The sequence below is a fragment of the Pseudonaja textilis genome, chromosome 4 (genome assembly GCF_049901715.1).
Source record: "Pseudonaja textilis isolate UNSWEBS1 chromosome 4, rPseTex1.2, whole genome shotgun sequence".
Lineage (NCBI taxonomy): Eukaryota > Metazoa > Chordata > Lepidosauria > Squamata > Elapidae > Pseudonaja > Pseudonaja textilis.
In genome coordinates, this window is record NC_141993.1 from 13,928,839 (window position 1) to 13,951,356 (window position 22,518).

Here is a 22,518-nt window from a genome sequence, read left to right on the forward strand (position 1 = left end):
GGTTAAGAGGAACCCCTGAGTCAAAGGCTGCAGGAGAAAAGGTGTTTAGGCAGAAGCTCACCCACATGAACATAAGCCTGTCTCATTAGTGTTGGGATGCAGCCCACGGACCTTTCCCTAGATGGAAGCTGGGGACCAATGAATGGATCTTTTTTTTTTAACAACATACCATTTTGCTGCAGTGCATATCCTGGCTGTGAAGGATGGACAGGAGGTGGTCCCTGCAGTCCTGCTACTGGTGGCCCAGGAAGTGGTCCTGTCATAAGTGGCTGAAGTGGTGGTGAGGTCACATGATTTGGTTGGGAAGCGAGCAGCCCAGAAACTGGTTGTCCAGGCAACAATGCACCCTGCATTGTGGGAGGCCTTAAAACCCCTGTAGCAGCAGGATAACTGGATACTCCAACCCCAGCAGATGAAGGCGGGGGAGCAAATAGGGGAGGTTGAGCGGAAGTAGGCAGGGCTGATGGACCTGATATAGGTGGCTGAGCTATGGGAAGACCCTGAGACAAGGTGGTAGGAGGAGGCAATCCATGAGATATATTGGGCGGTGGTGGTCCTTGGCCTGAATATGACATGTATTGTCCAGATCCAGATCCAGATACAGTAAAACTTCCTGAGGCAGGTGTAACCGATGTTGGAGGACCTGAGGAGGAGATGCATCAAACAAAATGTAATAACTATTTCCATTTTCTTGATAGTCTTGGTTAACATATTGTATATTGATGACTGAATTTTGTGATGTTCCTTAACAATAACTTGACTGACTTCTAGCTCTGCTAGAGCTACCTTTCATTACACATGTAGATGTACTTTCCTTTGATAACAAAGAAAATACAGTATATATAAAACCATACTGATTACCTCAATTACCCAAGCTTTAATATAAAAGACATGTTTGAACTAGGAAACAGCTCCTAAACTTGGACTAAAAATCAAGACTGGCAATAATGCAGATCCATTAAAGTCCAGATCAATTCAAATAGGCTATAAATAATATTTTCCAGTAAATAAAATGTTGCAGGAATTGCACAACACTTGTGCAAGTGTTGCACAAAAAGAAAACAGATCAATTAAGAATTCATTTCAGTCATATATAATAAGGGGGCGGGGGTGTTTCTATACTGTATGCAATAAAATAACAGGCCTCTAGTTTCATTATTTTATATTCTCTAAATAAGCTGGTCAACCTTCAAACTTTAAGTGATTTGTATGAAATAACATAAAGCAATACACACACGCAGAGAGAAAGAGAGAGAGAGAGAGACAGACAGACAGAGACAGACAGAGACAGAGAGAGAATATAGATATAATAATCTTTCAAACTCAAGTAATATATAAAGAAATGGATGACCTACACTGTACTATTTTATATCAAGAGCAGGCAAGCCAAAGATCACATAAGGACAAATCCACAAGTATAGCCACAAATTTCAATACTATGAATCAAATCCATCTTTCTCAACATGATACTCTTAACATATATCATAATATGTCATAAGTATTACTCATAATCCATGGAAGTATCACAAAGTCTCATTTTAGACCATGCAAGCAATATTTTTTTCCTTTTCTTAGCATCAGGCAGAATACTTTTTAATCACCCTTTTTATGTTTCTTTCAGCACTGCTGTTAAACTTCTCCCTTGTATTTTTTTATTAGGTTGTAAACTGTGCATGTTGTCTTGCACTGTACTGATACACACCACACGAGCTTTTTATTCCACAAGTATAAAACTGATGAGAGTTTCAAACAAAACCAACGAACAAGATTTTCAACACTGTCGCAGGGGCGGGCAATTCATTTTCACAAGAGGCCACATGAGAAACTGGGAGCATTGTGGAGGTCCGCGGCTGCTCCCCTATGCCAGGCAGGGATTGGCCCTTTGACTATGTGGTCATAAAATGCCCAGGTTTGCTCTACAGATACACCATAGTATATTAGCAGAAATGTCTGCTTCCATTTAAGATTGAAGGTGCCTTTAATTGTTTTAAAAACCAGCAGACAATGTGTGTTTCAAATCAAGATCAAATCTGGGTGAATTCAAGCCTTGCCTGTGTCATTTTCTTGGCAACCAAAGGCTGGTGATGGCCTTCTAGGATGATTTGATTTTCCAACCTACAATCTTGGCATCTCTTGATGGACACTTCCTCACTGTCAATCACTCCTTAGCTGGCCAGTGGTTTGTAATATTTACTAGCTGCAGAATACTTTTCTCTTCATAGTATTTGCACTATGAGAAGCCACTGAGGATGTGTATGTTTAGGAGGATAACCTTTCCCGAAGAAACTTCCAAACCAAACCACCCACAACATGCCAAGGTTACTGTTTCTCACCATAGCCCAGTCCAGCTGGGGATGGGACAGAGGATGACCCTCTGCCTATCTGCATTTCTGCCACCTGACTAGTCAGCTGTTGGGTGCTAGTTGGAGGCAGTCCATATTGCTGGAAAGCAGGAGGGTGAGTCACAGAAGAAGGTGCTGTGCCTGCCATGAACTGTTGAGAAGCAGAGGCTCTGCAGGGAAGAGAATGAAGACGGTTCTTTATTAACATAGATCACTTAGGTTACAGTATTGCTTATACTTAGCCCTGGAAAGAGACAAATCCTTACTTGGATTGTGGTGGACCTAAAGTTCTTTTGCAATCGTTTTATACTTTGTTACTTTCCGATAATATCATGCATGGACAATGGATAACATAAAGCACAAGGGCCCATTATAGAAATAACTTCTAAAGTGCTTACATCTAAAATTGTTTAAATTTGGATCTAAATGTCAGGAAAAATAATCTGTCTTTTCAGACAATGTCAATTATATTTGTACATATAAATGGTATCAATACATGGATCTATGTATTGCACACCTTTTATATGTACAAATAGGATGGTGGGGGCACCTGTTGGCAGCTCCTTAAAGAAGCCACACCTTTCTTTGAGATCACAAAGCTATGGCTTCTGACAGATGCAATGAAGACAACCATACTGGATTCAAATAGTGCATGTTGTTATTATTTATACTTAAAAGACCAGCCAAACAAAATGACTCTGGGTGACTTACAATTAAAAAAACAAACACAGAGAGAAGAGCCTAATGGATTTTGGTAAGATGGCAGAGCTGTGGGAAGGAATCGTATTCCTCCCAAATAATTTTTCAAATGAAAAAATGGATTTAATTTCTTCAATACCAACTCAAGGAGAGAAGCAACTTAGAATTAAGGAGAAATTCCCTGGAAGTAAGAACAATTAATCAGTGGAACAATTTGCCTCCGGAGGCTGTGAATGCTCCAACACTGGAAGTTTTTAAGAAGATGCTGGACAACCATTTGTCTGAAGTGGTCTAGGGTTTCCAGCTGTCTAAGCAGGGGGTTGACTAGAAGACCTCCAAGGTCCCTTCCAACTCTGTTATTCTATTCTATTCTATTCTATTCTAGAATACCTCCCCATTGTTTCTTATTCTGTTATAATTTCATTGCCTTTGTTTAGCACTTTTCTGTTTGAGGCACAACCACTGAAAAGAAAGAAATTTCACCTTATATGAACAACTTTATAATGATATTAAAAGAGTAGATATATTAATTTGTCTTCAGTTTTTGCCACTCATATATTTTCCTGTATTACCATAGATGCACTCCCCGAGAATCTGTTGCATCTTTTATTGTTCTTTGCCAACACACGCCTTTTACTTTTTGATGACCAACTTGCATCCTGATATGTGCTGCCAGTTCCTATTTACACACTCAATTTACTCTCTCTATTCTTTCAGACAATACTGCTAGTCCTCAAGACCACAATTGGGTCCAAAATTTCTCTTGCTAAGCAAGACAGATGTTAAGTGACTTTTGCCCATTTTACAACCGTTCTAGTTACAGTTAGGAAAGGAAAACCTTGTGTGCTGTGAGGCCGGGATGGTGAGCGGGTCATGGAGGTGCTGATGGCAGGTGTGGCGCTCATCTATAAGTTGTGCCATCCAGCCAGCCAGAACAGTCAGCCGTAGACCTGACCCATGTGGCTGCCCTGGAGCCAGGGAGGCCGCCCCACACCCCGTCCCCTGGGCATGCTCAGGGAGCAGCGAGTGTGTGGGACCTGGCATCCCTAGAGACCGACTTGCCCGTATGCTGACCTCCTTGAGGCTGCCACTGCTGTGCTTGCTCTCCTTGGCCAGGTTGCTCATAGTGTGTGCGGGAGGGCAAAGTGTACAGGTCAGAGGGAGGCCCACTCCCTCTCCTTGCGAGGAGACCTGGCTTTGTAACCAAAGCATCCTGGGAGACCACCAGGAAAGGAGGGGGAAAGGGGATGGCAAAAGGGCAGCAGGGCTGCTGGTGGCCAAGTGCTAAGCCAGGACTCTCTTCAGACCCTCCCTTCCTCTTATAATCTCCCTCCCTCCTTCCTTCCTTCCTCCCTTCTTCTTCCCCCTCCTCCTTCCCCCCCATTACTCCTTTCCCTACCCCCTTCCTTCCTTCCTTCCTTCTGCAATAGCACTTAGACTTTTATATTGCTTCACAGTGCTTTATAGTCATCTCTAAGCGGTTTACAGAATCAGCATATTGCCCCCAACAATCTCTCACTTTACCACTTCAGAAAGATGGAAGGCTGAGTCAACTTTGAACAGGTGAGAATCAAATGTTAGCATCTGGCAGTCAGCAGAAGTAGCCTGCTGATGGCGCCACCACAACTTAACTATTGTCACCCACAATTTGCCTCCCTCCAGTTTTCTGGACAACCAGGAATTAATAAAATTAATACAATCCTAGATAAAACCACAAGCAATGTATTGTACCTAACAATTGTTAGAAACAATAAAAATACAAAACTAAGGCAAGTTTCCTTAACATAATGCAATGAGTTAGCTTACTATGACTATGTGTCTAAGGGGATGGCTAAAGAAGCCAAGCTGTTCCTTTTAATCTAAAGAGCCCTGGGGGCAGAGTCATAATCTGCACTCAGAGAATAGATTCCATTTCTAGACAACAGCACAAGTCTGCACTTGAAGTATCATGCATCATCAGGATCAGAATCTGGCTATAACAGATGGAAAAAGAACATGGGAAGGATGAGAAAATTAATCAAGGAAGTAATAAAAACATCCATGAAGATGGGAAAAATAAGCCCAAGAAATAGGAGAGCAGAGTCCCATTGGCTCATAATGCATAAGATTCATTAAGCTGAAAGGGATTTAGTTTTAAGTATATGCACACCAGCCGGGATTATAGCTGCATAATGAAAAGAAGCTGCCAGCGGTCATAGACATCTTTTTCAGGGAAACTTAAGCTGAAAAATGATATAGAGTACTTTAAAAGTACTCTTAACCGACACTGCAGAAGTATAAAGAAGCATGTTTTAAAAGCCAATATCTTCCAATTTATACAGAGTTTAGAAGTCATTTAACACTATTAGAATCCTTTCTCAATCACAGGATACGCCCATTAACATTTTAAAGGTACTGTTTAGCAGCTTTGCATACAGGGGAAACTTTATTTACTGATTTATGCTTTTTGCAGTTTCTATAATATAGCTAAGGTTGCATATTCCTAAAAATATGAAACATTACATTAAAAAAAATCATTAAAGCACCAGACTATAAAACTAATGACTATGTAATGTATTCATTATAGATACAGTATCTCACTCTAGTGTCTCACGTGCTCTTTGGAGCATCCAAAACTTCTTAAATGTCATGAGTGAGAGTGCCAAACTTTACCTCATCAGTGACCGTTGCACAAGAGCTCCTGCAGAAAATGCTTGCTTCCAAGTTCCCCATCATCTTTCAGGTGAGATAGGGAATCTCCACAAGCATTGTCTATAGGAAAACCTACAACTTACGGGAAAAATATGACAAGATAGAATGGCATGTTTTCTGTCTTCCCGTCCCGGAAATATCAGATTCATGTCCTGAGCAGCCTTTTCTTAAATACCTTTGCAAGGGAACTGCAGAAGCAGGTATCCCATTTCGTACATCTCCTTGTCCAAACTGATTACAGGCAGGTTGTTCAGAAGGGATTAAAGTTCCAGGTGTTGATGCGGATGCTCCAGATGAGGTGGGAGGAGCTCTTAGAGGACCTAGAAGTATTGAATTTCATTGTCAGCTACACATCAGTTATCGAAATTGTTGGCATGACCATTCATAAAAACTACATGAAATAGACTGACAGCAATATATTATCTTTTCATGCATATCTTCATGCTACACAATAATTTTACTATGAGAAGGAGAAAATAAAAAAATAAAGATTAGGAACATATCACAATTGGCAGAGGACCCACCAAACAACAGGAGAAAATGCTCTTGTTTAAGAAAGAGAGAATGATCTATGTTAATGAAAGTTAGTAATGGACAGAAGCAATGATCTTCTGTTCAAACCCTGCAATTCCTCATGCAGACAAATATAGCTAATCAACTATAACTGGATCTTCAGATGGTTTATTCAGTGTGTCATGTACATGAGGAGTTCTACCTGATCCCTTTCACTGTTTTATCCTGATATACTGCAATATACGGTAAGAGAAAGGAAAATTAAGGCTTGTTATACTTACTAGAGGCACAAAGGCCAAACTCCTTCAGCAGGTTGGCACATATTAAGATAAATCAATCTTTAGGATTAATGAACAGAACAGCAGTGAAAGTTAGGAGTTCTAGTACACATGAATACTGTGCTTTTTTCAAATAAATTACAATAAGGCCAGAATTAGAAGTGGGAAAAAAATTGGCATTGTTTTCATAGCTTGCTATTTCCTAGCTTTATTTTAACCATCAGGTTAAAACTGTCTTACATTTTAGAGTTTCTACTATTTTTGGAGAACTCCTTTGTTATGTTGTGATCATATTAGGATTGTTTCTTGCTGCATAAAACCTTTGGCCTATTGTCATATATTTATAGGAAATATCTGCAAATGCCCTACAGGCATACTCGTTTCTCTACACTACAATAGCTTAATATTTAGATGAAGTGTAATAGTGAAAGCAAATGCATCGGAAAGTGGAATCAATAAATGAAATGGAAAGCATTTACCTAGGAAGTTAGGAGCAAAGGAAGCATCAGAATCAAGAGAGACAGGAGGATTCTTAGAAGGAAACCCCAGGGAAGGATAGTAACCTAGAAAGGCAAAGGTATAATAATGTGTTTGTATGTGTCCATTAATATGCATTATGTCAGATGTCAAAAATAGAAAAACAAACATATTATTATATACATACATGTAATAAATTATTTCTTTTCCCTCCCACCTGACAGTCATGTGACTGAAAAGCAGCATAGGCAACAATAAAGCCTAGCCAGAGGGCGGCTTTGTGGTATTGGCATTTATCTGGTTTAGCAACATATTTATTTTAAAATAGAGTAGACACAGGGGGAAGGGAGAGAACAGAGAAGCTATGTTTCCAAAAGTGCTTCTACAAATTAATACACATTAAAATGTTCTACTAGGACAGGGGTAGTCAACCTTTTTATACCTACCGCCCACTTTTGTATCTCTGTTAGTAGTAAAATTTTCGCTAACCGCCCACCAGTTCCACAGTAATGGTGATTTATAAAGTAGGGGACAAAACCCCTTCCGCCCACCATGAAAGCTGGAACGCCCACTAGTGGGCGGTAGGGACCAGGTTGACTCCCACTGTACTAGGACATTGAACTCAAAGTCGAAACAATCCTTTATAGTGAATGGAGATGCGAATGCAGCCAGCACCTATCTCCAAGTCCTCAAAACAGCTGTCTCTCTCACAAATGGATGTGTCCCAGATTCAGGGTCCAATATGGGTCGATCACAGGGATCAAAGCTTTTGTCTTCCGAGCTTTCGGACCCATGTTGGAGCCCATCTTCAGAAAACGTCTCTTTAGCAGTATGTGTTGTGTCTTTTCTTGGGATTCTGTTGCGGTTGTGCAATCCTCCCAAAAGAGGCATTTGATTGAAGGAAGCGCAGACCAAGGCCACATTCACACTCCCACATGCTCCAGAGCACTTTCCACCTTTCTACCCAAAGCACTGCAGAGCCTTGATTTCTACTAAGCACATCTCAAGCACAAATGTAAAAATGATTGATTGATTACCGTATGTACTGGCCGCTTCTAAATCATTGTTAACAGTTGCCATGATTATTGCTCAAGAATGTTCAGATCATCTCAAACTAGCTACAAAGCTTTATTTCTACTAGTTAATAGAAAGCTGAACTGCATATAGTATTTTTTACTAGCTCAATACCCGTGCTTTGCTACAAAACTATGAGGTCAGGCTTAGTTTTGGGGGAAGAAAATAAGGGGGGGGGGGGAATTGTGCCTCTGTCTACCAGCATCCATCACTATTCATCTGGCTAGCGTCCTGTCAGTGTGTGAGAGAGTTGAGGGCTCTTTGGAAAGTGAAACAGTATTTGTTCTGTGAGCAAGGAGACAGCAAGAAGCTGGGCGTGGCTTAGCTCTACTGTTCTGTCCTAAAGCTGTTTGCTGCTGTGAAACTAAAACGGAAACTCCTCTCCTCTGCTTGTGTTTTGCATTTGGAACAGATTTCTTTTCAGGCGGGGAGGGGGAGTAGAACTCCTTGGCATCAGAGCGTGTTAATAATAATATACAAAATACTAAAGTTCTGATGGTCATTTCAAAAACCCTTTCTCAGTGAGCACCTAGAAACAAAGACATGCCAAATTTCAAGTTTGTAGGCTTTATGGTTCTGGAGATTTTGTGATGATGCGTGAGTGGTATCATATGGTATCAGTTATTTAATAGGAAACAGATGCTGGATATCACAGGACAACAACTGAGAATGGAGTCACAGCTCTTTTTGGCACCTATTTCTTGCCACATAGTTTCTGGTATTACATGGAAGGTAATTTAAATAGTGAAAATGGATAAAAGTCCACATACTAATTCTAACACTAACAACCAAGGGCATCAGCTGGAAGATCCCTGTTCTAGCATCTGAACTGATAATTCTTTAGGTTTCTGATTCTCAAGGACTCTCTTCTCACAATCCAAACAATTGCTGAATGAATTTAAATTCATGCATTTTGCATCTAATCTCCTGGCAATGCATACTTCTGGGTAACAACTTTGTAGCTTTTCTTCTAAAAAGGCCAAAAGTTGAATTACTTAAAAGCAATGCAAAACTTAAACTACTCACATATTTATTGGCTAGCTATAGTTTTTATAAAAGCGTTTTTTTTAAAAGTAACTTCTTATTAGGAGTAATGCAAGATTTTCAAGTAATTAGTAGAATATAAAATTTCTAGAAACTTGGGAGTTTTTATTCCTTTTTGATGAATAACATAGACAAAAATTAAGTCATTTGCAGGCATGATCCCTTCACCAAATTCCTGCTAATTCATATCTGTAAAGCCCTGCATTATCTGGTAAGCACAGTGAAATATAAATACGGCAAAGGTGCTCCTTTTGTCCACCATTCCTATTTCAAGAACAAAAGCTACTTTCCCAATAGCAAAGAACCTCATCTCTATTCCTTCAAACAGCCTTCTGGAAAAGTTTTCTTGCTGGCAGGCATAATTATTTTCCCACATTTCTTGACAGGCCACGTACCTATACATATCCCTATACCGGCCTTCAGACTTGCTTTGCTAATCTGTAATTTATTATTTGAAATCCACCAAATTTCAGAGAGCAGTGTTGCATAATATAGAGTTTTACATTCCACCCCCTGCCCCAATATTTCAGAATGAGGAAGCTATGTTGCAATTACAAAGGCGGAAAGTTAATAGCTTAAAACCATTACTCTTTACAATGACCATTCTTCAAAGAGTCTAGAACAGGGCTCTTCAAACTTGACAGCCTTAAGACTTGGGGACTTCAGCTCCCAGAATTCCTCTTCCAGTCATGTTAGCTCAGGAATTCTGGGAGTTGAAGTTCACAAGTCTTAAACTCGCCAAGTTTGAAGAGCCTTGGTCTAGCAGCCCAATCCACCCGATGGCGTCCATCCTCTCCTCCTACCTTGGGGAGGGCCTGCTTGTTGATATCCTGTCATTGGGCCATTGTAAGCACCATACTGAGAAGCAGGAACACTTTGCATCTGCTGTCCTCCATAGTCAGCCTGCATGTAGTTTGCATATCCAGGCTGTGATTGCCCATAAGGTGGCCCTGTGTGAGCTTGCTGGTTTACACTCATTATGTTCACATCCCCAGGCTACTCTTCACCTGCCGGAAGGAAAGAAAACCATTTAGAAATCATTCAGAGTCATATTTCTAGGAAGAAGAACAGTTGAAAGAAACAATTTGATATAACAATTCTCCCAGAACATGCCTCTGTGGTTTGTATTTATTATGTCACATTATATTATTCACTGCTGTTCAGTTTATTTTATATAAATAAGTTCTCATATACACATAAGAATATGATGACTTGCCACTGTTAAAGAAGATTAAGGCATAGCATAATTAAACTTCAAACTTCAATTTTCATTCACGTTAGGTTATAATTGCCACAAATTTATTTACTTATTTAAGGCTTTTGTATATTATCCTGTTACAGGTCCTCAGAGTGGCATTCAAGAAATTTAAAAAAAAAACTGAGGCAAAGAGGATTTTAAAATATAAAGATATTTATGAAATCATGTATCAGCAGAAAAATAAAATAACATAAAGCCTCTTGGATTAAAAAGCCTAAAACAAAATAGCTATTGCCGCAACAGGCCATGTTGCAAAAAGCATGTTTACCTTTGGCTGGGGTTTGTCACTTGAACTACCCAGAACCCATGTACATTTTGTATAATAAACCTAAGAAAAAAACATGACTGTCTCATTCAACAGTGTCATTTTGTTGGGAAATAGAACAGGTTCTTCCTCCTTCCACCTATACAAACCTTAAATCTCTTAACACATCAACACACTAACAACGGAATGGAAGCAATTCTGGAGCAACAGCTTATCGATAAACTAAATCAAAAGAGATGGCAACTTACAATCAAGGCTGGCTCCCCAAATATCTATCTTCATACGTTGTATTCCAATATAAAAAGCATACAGATCCACTACATTCAGGACAGTATAAGGCGGAAGTGAGGATGACTCCTCACAGGAAAAACTAGCTAGGCAACCCCATCAAATTCTCTGCTGTGCTCATAAGAATGGGCAGCTTTATCATCTGAGAAGATAAAGAGCCTCATCCACACATACCACAAAAGACTTCAAGCTGTCGTTGATGTTAAAGGGGGGGCAATACACCGTATTAAGAACTGGGGTATGTAAACTTTTGATTAGGGTCATTTGGGTAGTTTCTGTTGCCATTATGATTTAAAAAGAGTAATCACAGTTGATTGATAATAAATGGCTTCAGCCAACCACTAAGCATCAGTGAAAGAAAAGTCATCATTGTGTTATCATTCATATTCTCTGAAAAATGGCCAAGAAATCATAAATTCTTTCAGGGTATGTAAACTTATGAGCGCAACTGTAGTTCTCGATTTTCAACAGTTCATTTAGTGACCGTTCAAAGTTACAATGGCAATGAAAACAATGACTTATGACCATTTTTCACACTTATGACCCTTGCAGCATCCCAATATGATCAAAACTCAGATGTTTAGCAACTGACTCATATTTATGACATTTGCAGTTTCCGGGGTGTGTGTGTGTGTGTGTGTGTGTCATGTGATCAGCATTTGCAACCTCTGACAAGCGAAGTCAATGGGAAAGCCAGATTCATTTTACAACTGTGTTACTAACTTAACAACTGCAGTGATTCAATTAACAAATGTGGCAAGAAGTGTTGTAAAATGGGGCAAAATTCACTTAAGAATTGTCTCGTTTAGCAATGGCAGTAGCACTTAGGCATAAATACCGCCTCACAGTTCTTTATGGTCCTCTCTAAGCGGTTTACAGAGTCAGCCTATTGCCTCCAACAATCTGGCTCCTCATTTTACCGACCTTGGAAGGATGGAAGGCTGAGTCAACCTTGAGCCTGGTGAGATTCGATTTACCAAACTGCAGGCAGCAAGTGATCAGCAGAAGTAGCCTACAGTACTGCATCCTAACCACTGTGCCATCGCGGCTCTTCACCAGCAGAAATGTTGGACTCAATTATGTTCATAGGTCGAGGATTATCTGTACCAGTTGAACAAGTTCCTTTGCACAGGATTCTGATTTTGATTTCTCAATGCATCAGTCTAGTCCACATGAACATTAACAGCACCAATAATACCTCACAAGACATAGAAGGCCAAGGTACTTATTGGGAAACGGAAGTATCTGGGGAATGAAGGACTGCTCAAAAGCAATCTATGATGCCTGCATGACTTTGCAGCCACATCAGACTTGAAAAGCACCAGCTAAATTAAGGATGTTAAATTATCTCTCCTAGGTGATCTTGCAACTGGATCAAGGCTACTGACATCACCTAAGGGTAGGTTCTCTGTTTGAGAGCAGATCATACTTGGTGAGAGTAGAGCAAGCATTTAGGCTGAAGAATTTATCCAAGTTTTTTTTTTTTATGAATTCTATACACAGGTATTGACATATTAGCCTCCACCTACCCTTTCACATGCTGACATACGGTAGTAGATACTCAATCTTTAACCCAGGAGGGCCTAACATAGACTCTGCAAGCGTTAACAATCTGTTTTTTACCATGACACATTACATGCAATATTTGAAGATAAATAATATCCCAAATGAAGTAGTCAAGGATTTTTCAATACCTCAAAGTTACTCTTTTAACATGAAATAATAAAATATATCTACATCTGTACATAAACAATGTCCAATACAATAGTTTAATTTGCCAACCAAAGGGTAAATAACATTTTTTTAGGGAAGCATAATATTCATAAAGGAAAAGACCCGAAGCTGAGTGCTTACAGTTAAGTTTTGCTAATGTAATATATGAAAATCTGAGCTAATCCAGACTAAATTTATAAGAGCAATGCTCTGTATATACCATGTATATAAAGCATAGCTCTTATAAATAGGCAGAAAGGCACATATGAAGCATTGCTAATTATGATATCCAGCTGAAGTAAATTGCATGAAAGACTATCTCGTACTCTTAATCCTAACAGGTACGCTCATTTCATCTTGGAAGAAAACCACAGCCAGAGATAAATCATTACAATTTTCAATCCACTCTTTGCTTCAACAACATTAAGAGAAAAATGTCTCTGGAGAAAGAACACTACATTATTATTATTTATTAAATTATTAAATTTATATTGCTGTCTATTCGCCCATGGCAACTCAAGGAGGCTTACAGGTGGTATGCCATCTAATACTGAAGGTAGATACAATCAAATTACTTTGCAAGATCATCTTTGTTCTCATTTGGAAGGTTCAAGGTAACCAGTTCCACAGGTTTTGCTGCACTATTCCATGTACCAGTTGTGGTATTCTATTCTAATATTCTCCATTAACATGACTAGGTGAGGAAAGAGTGGATTTCTTGTTAATGGACCATTCCCCTGGCATTCCTAAAATGATTTCTAACTTTTGCTCAGCAGCAGTTATTATGCGGACATGTCATCAGCAAAATGTCAGCCTCTGAAACGTCTCATTATTTATTCTACTGGAACGTTTTTTTGGAAAGCTTATTTCTATGCATAGCTGAAGGAAATGACTAAGATAAATAATGGCAATCTGCAAGAATTTTGGGACACCTTATTTTAACAAATCAATAAACTTATGTGTCTTATGATCTTATTTCAAATACTGGAATACTGCTATCAAGTCCACCAAGCCCTTCTTTTCTCTAGACTAGCCAAACCCAAATCCTGCAACCGTTCATCATGTTTTAGTCTCCAGGCCTTTAATCATCTTAGTTGCTCTCCTTTGCACTTTTTCCAAAGTCTCAAAATCTTTTTTCTTTTTTGCAGTAATGTGACCAAAATTGGTTGCAGCATTCCAGGTGTGGCCTTAATGAGGGTTTTATAAAGTGGTACTAAGACTTCAAGTGATTTTGATTCTCTGCATCTGTTTATATAACAAGGATTGTATAAGCTTGTTCGGCTGCCGCTGCACACTGCTGACTCATACTTGTGTCTCCTTATACAGGTAGTCCTCAACTTACAACAGTTCATTTAGTGACTGTTCAAAGTTACAACCGCACTGAAAAAGTGACTCATAACCATTTCCACACTTATAACCATTGTAGCATCCCATGGTAACATGATCAAAATTCAGATGCTTGGCAACTGACTCCTATTTATGATGGCTGCAGCATTCTGGGGTCATGTGATCTACCTGTTGCAATCTTCTGACAAGCAAAGTCAATGGGGAAGCTAGATTGATTTAACAACAGTGTTACTAACTTACTTGATTCACTTAATAACCAGGTCAAGAAAGATTGTAAACTGGGGCAAAACTCGCTTAACAATTGTCTCATTTAGCAAGATAAATTTTGGGCTCAATTGGGGTCATTAGTCAAGGACTACCTGTACTTTTAAATATCTAACTTAATATAATTTAACTACAGTTAAATTGGCCCTTAATGGTTATAATCTTATCATTACTAAGTCCATTAATCAACTCCTTCCCTTTGGAAACAGACCAAGCCTAGAAAAAGTAGTGCACCTGCAGCAATCCACCTATTTCGCTGTAGGAAGGAAAAATATTGTTCCAGGTCACGCAGATCTCATATCTCAAAGTCCTTAGATCATTAAGAATACCAAGAAATAGAATTGACGATTGATTATTGTGCTGTAAGTTTGCCTTCTGAGTTTTTATTAGCATTTGTTAATCTGTTCAAAACAACAACAAAAATTCCATGCAACTCAGCTTCCCTTAAAATTGTCTGACTTCTAAAGTGACAGAGACCACCTATCCTCCTTGCTGGAACATGTCAAGAGTCTGGAATTGGGACAAATAGGACAAGGCTAGGAAAGTGATCTGGATGGAACAGTGTTCTTTTTTTCCTTTTAAATTTTCTTTCAACTGTTTTTATTTACTAGCTCGATACCCGTGCTTTGCTACAAAATTATGTGATGGGGGTTAGTTTTTGTGGAGGAAAATAAGGGGGGGGGATGTGCCTTTGCCTACCAGTAACCATTGGTATTCATCTGGCTAGCGTCCTGTCAGTGTGAGAGAGTTGAGGACTGTTTGGAAACTGAAACAGTATTTGCTATGTGAGCAAGGAGACAGCAAGGAACCTGGGTATGGCTTAGCTCAACTGTTCTGTACTAAAGTTTTCTGCTGTGAAACTAAAACTAAAACTCTTCTCCTCTTGCTTGTGTTTTGCATTTGGGACAGAAGTCTTTTCAGGTGGGGAGGGGGAGTAAAACTCCTTAGCATTAGAGCATGTTAATAATAATATATGAAATACTAATGGTCACTTCTGAAAAATCCTTTCTTAGTGAGCACCTAGAAGCCAAGAGGAACATACGTGCCAAATTTCAGGTTTGTAGGTTTTACGGTCCCAGAGATTTTGTGATGATGTGTGAGGGGCATTTTGCTTTTATATATATAGAAGATAATAATCTAAAATACAAAAGTATGGAAGAAAATAGTAGGGAAATAACGGAGAAAAGGGGAATGAAAAGAGTGTGGGGAAATGGGAAAAAGCAAGAAAAGGCATTGATTTCTGACTCCCTTTGGTGCAGTAGAATAAGATATAATACAGGTAATCCCCAAGTTACGACAGTTCATTTAGCAACTGTTCAAAACTATGACTTAACTCCCCGAAATACTTACAACACAGCCCCAAAATTATGAATGTTGCATCACCATGGCAGTCATTCATGAATAACTGCTGAGGATCTGCAACATTCGCCCTGCCTGTTCCCCCCCGCCACCCGGATGGGTCTCCACAGACACTAGGCCTGTGGACACTCACCTTGCAAAGATCTAGGGCGCGTTTGTCCCTCCAGTCCTCTGTTCTCATTGGCAAAGACCTCTTCAAGGCCTTTGCCGATGAGAATGGAGGCCCAGAGGGATGCACGGCCTCTGTTCTCATCGGCAAAGACTTTTTGCAAAAACAACTGGAGCCTATAGGGACAAAATCTCCATTACATTCGTAACTCAAGGACTACCTGTAGCATCAAACCTCAACTTTTTACTTTTACATATTAATATAAAATAACCATTTCTATAACAACAAACCTATTAATTGGGTAAAACCCAAAATTAAAATTTTATTTGTTCCACTTCAAGCACAAAGTTCAGAAGCAGTTTCCAAGTAGAACCAGTCTTCTTTTGAACAATCAGGTTGAAGTTTAGGAGTAGTTTGGACATGGTTTTGCTTCTAGGCCAAAGAGAAACCACTGTCAGAGGGTGCTTGCCCAGGCCATCTCTTAAAGGTTTAATCTGGCCGTCCCTGGGTTTTCCAGACATTTAGAATGAATTCGTGCAATACACTCTACTATCTACTGTTGAAGTTACTGGAAACATTGCTTAGTTCAAATGCAGGCAACACAGAGTACCCAACTACTTAACACCTATTTTACAGGAAATGGTTACTAATTTGTTTCTGGGGACATCCCTTGCCTAGAAAAAGAATATTTTCTGCATCATCCACAGAAGCAGATTGAAGACAAGCAACAGTGGCTTTAAATTACAAGAAAGTCAATTTTGGTTCAGCCATCTGGATTTTTTGCTCAATATTAAGAACTGTTCAATAATGGAACAGACTAGATGGAAATAGATTATCAATTGATATGTTTAAGCAGAGGGTGGATAGCCCTACGGTAGTGGATTTCTGTATTGGTCAGAAGTTACACTAGACAATCTCCTAGATCCTTTCCAATTCTCACATTTCTATGTCCTGTAAGTAAGGTTACCAGTTCTGCAATGTAAAATATAGAAGACCACTAAACTAGCAGTCAAAGAGTCAAAAATTCGCTGTCGTTTAATGGCAATTTAATGTTTTTGCAGCCGAAATCTAATATCTGTACTCTTAGGTTACCTATAAATAGATAACCTGACTGCATGGGATTTGCCTAACAACAGCAAGTGTTAGCCAGACCTGCTTTTTTAAAAGTTGGGACAGTCACTGTACACTGTACTTTACAATTGTGTCACTTAGTGATGGAGTTCCTGGTCCCAATTACAGTCAGGGAGGACTACCCATAAACAGATAAAAATCAACATCTTCAGCTACAAGCAAGGCAAGAACAAACCAGATGCACCGAACTGAGTAGCCAAGGAGGATATGCCTGAGTTCCTTCCTGAGTGGAGGAGCAACAAATGGAAGCTGTTCTTTCTCCCTGGATTTTTTTCTTTCAGATCAGGATAGTTAGAAGTCATCTGAGAATCCCTGTAAAGATAACCACTAAGGAGCATACAGGTAGCCCTCAACTTTCAACCACAACTGGGACCAGAATTTTGGTTGCTAAGTTGTTGCAATGGCAAACCAAAGCATCACGGGACCAGACTGGATTTTGTTTAGATAATTTTTAGCACTATTTTTATTTATTTAAATAAATATTTAGAAGATTTATAGGGCCACCCATTTACTCTGTGTGGCTTACAAACAATAAACATCCAATATGAAAATGTAACTGGGAAGAGACAACCCCAAAGATAACCCCGCCCCAAGCCATGAAGGCCAATAGTTGTTAAGTGATCATGGATCCAAATACTCTGCCAAATGGGCATTTTTTGTCAGAAACCAAAAACATTGCAAATTGTGTTACATGACCATGGGACACTGCAACTGTTCATAAACACAGGCTGGCTGCCAAGCACTAAAATGTGGTCATGTCACCATGTCAAGGCGACCCTCCAACAATCAATGACTTTTTATGAGGTCTTTGTTACTTTGAATTATCATAAAGTGAGGGTTCCCTGTATGGCTCAGAGACACATGGGCTAAAGGACACCAGGAATAACTTTTTACCAACCAAGGAGGACTCCTACAGGCAATGCACCTAGCCAGGCAAAGGTAAATCCCCTTCACAATTTCAGTATTGTGAAGGATAATAGATAGGAGGCCACCACCAATACTTTCGGATAAATCCCCAGAATTGTAAGTCTTAAATTGGTTTGAAGATGTTTCAGATATGTTGCTTGAGAACACTTCTGGCATTTTCTGAGCCAAATGAGCTCTCCACTGAGAAACCCAATAGATGGCCTAAGGCTAAGCCATGTTGATTTGAAGAGGACCAAAGTAATGGGAAAGAAAATTAATTTTACTGCAAAACGGAGGGGCAGGAACCAAGCTCTAGCTTCCCAAAACCATCTCTAAAGGTAAGATGGTATTAATACACTTTGGACTGCAAGAGTAGCTCTAATAAACTTACTCTTATCCTCAAGGACGTTGAGATTTATAAAAGAACAGACCTGAGTTCCATAACTAAAGTTGGTATCAGGAAGAGGGAAAAAACCCTCAGAATGCAAATAATAAAAGAAAGGCTTCTTTAGATATGCTAATGCAACAGTTGATCAGTAGTAATAACAAATGCTAATAACTAACAAGCAAAAGGCAGAACTCCCCAACTCCTAGTTTGAACCAGTCTTCTTCAATTAAAAATGGTTTGAACAGGTAATATAGGTAGTCCTTGACTTAAAATCATTTGTTCAGTGACCATTTGAAGTTATAGTAGTGGTCAATTAAGAATGTAAGTACGGTCATTGCTGCACCCCTGTGGTCATGTGACCAAAATCTGGGTGCTTGACAGCACTTACGACCACAGGGGTGCTTCAATTTTCACCCACCCACCAACCCTCCCCCATCTGTGCCCTTTTGGCTGTCTGAATTCCACAGCTTTGCTCCCGAGCTGACTTTCACTGTCTTCTTGCTCTCACTGCTGACCAAGCATACCTGGCCTGGCACTTCATGAGAGAGCTGCTGATCAAATTAGACTTTCTTCCCAAGGTCACGCATGAAGGTTTCCTTGTGAAACCTGGGAAAGATGGCCAAAAATGGCCTCACGAAGGGCAAGGATAGGCAGGCATCATCAGCAGTGGAAACAAAAAGGCGGTGAAGTTCAGTGGCGATGGTGGAGCCAAGGTGGCAAGGACCTCAAGAGTACAAGGTGGCCAGGGAAAACTGCAGGCTGGGCCAGTTGATGTTTCCTGGGATGGCCGTGGCCTTGCACTACGCTGTTTGGGCAGCTAAGACTTCCCAGGGTGCTACAGTTTTAGACTGTATCGACAGAACTATAATTTCCATTTCATAAAATGTGGGATATAAATAAATGTAACGTATAAATATATAAGAAGTTTTGCTGTATTCTCCTTTGGTCAAACCCACCTCCAAGAATGAAGAAAATTGCTTTATGAAGTACACTGAAGGAGCTGGGGAGGAGTAGCCTTGAGAAAGGATGGATGCAATATGAAATAGTCATCTGGTAGAAAATAATTCTAACAAAAAAAATCACTGTAAAAAACAAGACAAATTGTCAGGAATTTATTATACTCTCCTTCATCAGATGTGCTGAAGTGGAGGTTAACCAATTATTACTTTGCAATAATTTCATTTCATTTTCTGCACTGTATCATTCTATAATGAATAGATGGTTGGATCCAATAGCCTAACCAGTCCATTCTAAATAGAGATAGTCCTCAACTTACAACTGAGCTGCAAATTTCTGTTGCTAAATAAGATATTTATTAAGTGAATTTTGCCCCATTTTACAACCTTTCTTGACACAGTTGTTAAGTAATCACTGCAGTTATGTTAGTGACAGGGTTGTTAAGTGTATCTGGTTTTCCCATTGACTTTGCTTGTCAGAAGTCGCAAAAGGTGATCATTGCAACTCTCATAAACATGAGTCAGTTGCCAAGTATCCCCATGACTATGAGGCGGTGGCAATGGGTGTCAAAAATTGTCATGATTCATTTTTTTCAGTGCCACTGTAACTTTGAATGGTCACTAAACGAACTCTTGTAAGTCAAGGAGTACCAATGATTAATATTAAAATCTTGCCTAAGAAGTAACTGAGAGATAAGGGTTTACCGAAAGTCAACTATACCACAGCGATGTGACTGAGAAGAAAATATTTTCTTATATTCTATGGATGGATTTATATATTGCACTAAGCTAAAATGCCCCCTTTATTGCTTTAGCGGGACATGAATCCAATAACTAAAACTTAGGCAACGAATTATGTTAATGCACAGATGTAAGTCCCATCTCTTTATAAACATAACTGTTAGAACACTATCATATACCCACTAATTAGGTGCTGCATTTACACACTCACACACACAGAATGAAGTTTGTTTTAAAAAATGCTTAACAGGAAAATTTTAGAATTTTAGAAATTCAGGGCAGAAATTAATCAATTATGGTTTGTGCTAGCATTATGGAATAAATTGTTGTGGGAGAAAATAAAAGTACTCTAACAATTCAAAGCTCTACCCATTATACGTTTAGATTCTCATGATTTGGTTGTAAAGAGTAAGATATATGTTTGAAATATGAAACTATTATGGCTAAGTTACCTGGCACACAGCACAATGCACAGGCTTGTATTTAACTTCCCTTTGTTCCTACAATCCGGGATGGTTCAAGGCCGGCTGAGATGTTGTGTAGCAGTCTTATCGCTATTGTGGATGTGGAGTTTTGTTGTTGTTCTAAATCGAGAAAGCCGTTTTTGCAAAGCGAAACAGACTAGAGCCTACACACGCCGAGGATTCACGGTCCTCCGGTCGCTCAGGGAGATGGGCTTTCGGCTTAGGCGAGGAGCAGGACATCCCATGAAGCCCAGGACACACCAAGTCGCCAGTACCGCACGCAGCCGGTTCTCGCTTACGGCATTTCGTCAGAACCCAGGAGTCCCGCAACACACTCACCCATCACGAACGGACCCCGAACACGTGGGAAAGGGAGGTGGGCGAACTCCTCACCACCGCCGCGCCGCCGCCGCCGCTGCTGCTGCTGTCAACTGTTCCCACCCAGAGCCGTCAGGAAAGGGGCAAGAGGGAAGACGCGGCCCCTGCCTGCACGAGCCGGCGGGAAGGCGCCCAGGCCAATCTGGAGCCCTTTGGCAGGCGGTCGGAGCCGTCCGGCAGGTGCAAACGTGAGCCCGGGCCGGACGACTAGGAAGCCACAGCGGGGCCCCTTCTCTTCGCCGACGGGCCGCCTCCGCCAGGAACCAGGCTCGGCCCAGGACTCACCACAGCCAGCGACCCCGGCGATGACGACTTCCGGTTCCTGGGCCGGCCGCTCCCCGGAAGTGCCCCTCCCAGACCACTCTGCGATTCCTCCGAGCTGCCACGTCCTCACTCTATCAACGGCCCGCCCAAGGGGACGCACCATTAAGAGAAAACGGGAACAGGAAATGACGCGTGACCTTTTGAGGCCCCGTGATTGCTGGCTCTTTTCCGTTTCCGGGGTGTGGGGCGTGCTGAGGTAGCTCGTAGTTTCTTGCTCTCAGGGCCGGCGTCGTGTTTTCGTCCGGTCTCCGCCAGATTTGCTTCACCCACGAATCGATGACGTAGAGCGTTACGCGCGTCCGCAGTCCTCTCCGTAGCCCGTTCAAAACGGGCGAATCAATTATGGGCCGCCGCTTTGAGGCAACATAACTTCTTCCTCGGATTAGCTGCGTGGGCAAAATATCCTGTCGAGGAGAACCATCTGCATGGGAGGCCTGCATTTGAAAAGCAGTTTTAAGTGGAGATGGCAGTCGGAGTGCCAGTCACTGGGAGCTGTTGTTGGGATTGTGCCGTGAGCGTCAATTTTAGTTGCACAAGAGTCAAAATCGGGAAATGCTCTTAAAAAAATCAAGTGTGCAATAACTAAATCTTATTTCCCTCCAAAAAAAAAAAAAAAACACCTTGCCCTCCAACAAACCCCTAGGAAGCTAATATATGCTGGATTGGATACAAAAATACTGCAGCATCTAAGGTCCAGTTCAGTCAAAGGTTTACTTGGAGAATTACATTAAAACAGTCAAGCATTCGCCATAATCCTCTTTCACCCAAAATCCAGTCCTGCAGGCTTAGTTGAGAAAAATGTAAAATTCCCCAAGTTTTCCCTTACTGTTCTAAACGGCTAGGAGCCTTGTTCAATGGTTCTGCTCTTCTCAAATTCCTACTCCTAATCGGGTGGGATTCAAATTTTTTAACAACCAGTTCTGTGGGTGTGGCTTAGGTGGTGGACATGGCTTGGTGGTCATGTGACTGGCTGGGTGTGGCCAACTCAACATCACTCACATCAAAGCACACATCTCCTTGCCTGGCCTCTCATGACTGGGGATGCTGCAACAGTCGTAAATGTGAAAAATGGTCATAAGTCACTTTTTTCAGTGCCATTGTAACTTTGAATGGTCACTCCACACAAGCTAAGTAGGGGGGGAAAACTCTTCCTGAGACAGGAAGTCTAGTCCTGACAAGAATGTAATAAGGGTTAACAGAGAGGCAGTTTCTGTCAGCAACACCAGAATGTTTCCTTCTTGCCTTCTTTACAGGATTAGGCCAGTAATTTCTTCTAACAACCGGTTCTCCAAACTGCTTGGAATGTTAACAACTGGTTCTAGTGAATAGGTGTGAACCGGTAGAATCCCACTCCTGCTCCTTATCCATTGTGCAGTCATGTACAAACAGTGCAGTTCTCCCTTTGAGGTAAAAACAAGCAGCTCATTCACCATTATATTGAACAAAAATGACCCAAAACATAATCCAGAGAAATACCATGAGATAGATCCCAAAAGCTGAAAATTGAAT

General features: G+C 40.5%; 1 protein-coding gene across 10 annotated transcripts in view; it reads right to left on the bottom strand.

The window, feature by feature from the left end:
• SEC24C (SEC24 homolog C, COPII component) overlaps positions 1-20,992 on the bottom strand; it is a 48,054-nt gene extending 27,062 nt beyond the window's left edge. For 2 of the 10 annotated variants that reach the window (XM_026711021.2, XM_026711018.2), the window contains exons 1-6: positions 20,647-20,992; positions 9,922-10,125; positions 7,003-7,086; positions 5,908-6,052; positions 2,334-2,512; positions 170-643 (exon numbers count right to left, since the gene is read on the bottom strand). In XM_026711021.2, the coding sequence (XP_026566806.1) occupies positions 170-643; positions 2,334-2,512; positions 5,908-6,052; positions 7,003-7,086; positions 9,922-10,096 (1,057 nt within the window). In that variant the 5' untranslated portion in view covers positions 10,097-10,125; positions 20,647-20,992. Of the gene's footprint in view, positions 1-169; positions 644-2,333; positions 2,513-5,907; positions 6,053-7,002; positions 7,087-9,921; positions 10,126-10,644; positions 10,705-20,295 lie in introns of those variants that run through there. The other 8 variants (XM_087933846.1, XM_026711019.2, XM_087933849.1 and 5 more) reach the window with 5 other exon arrangements.
• Positions 20,993-22,518: the final 1,526 nt, after the last annotated feature.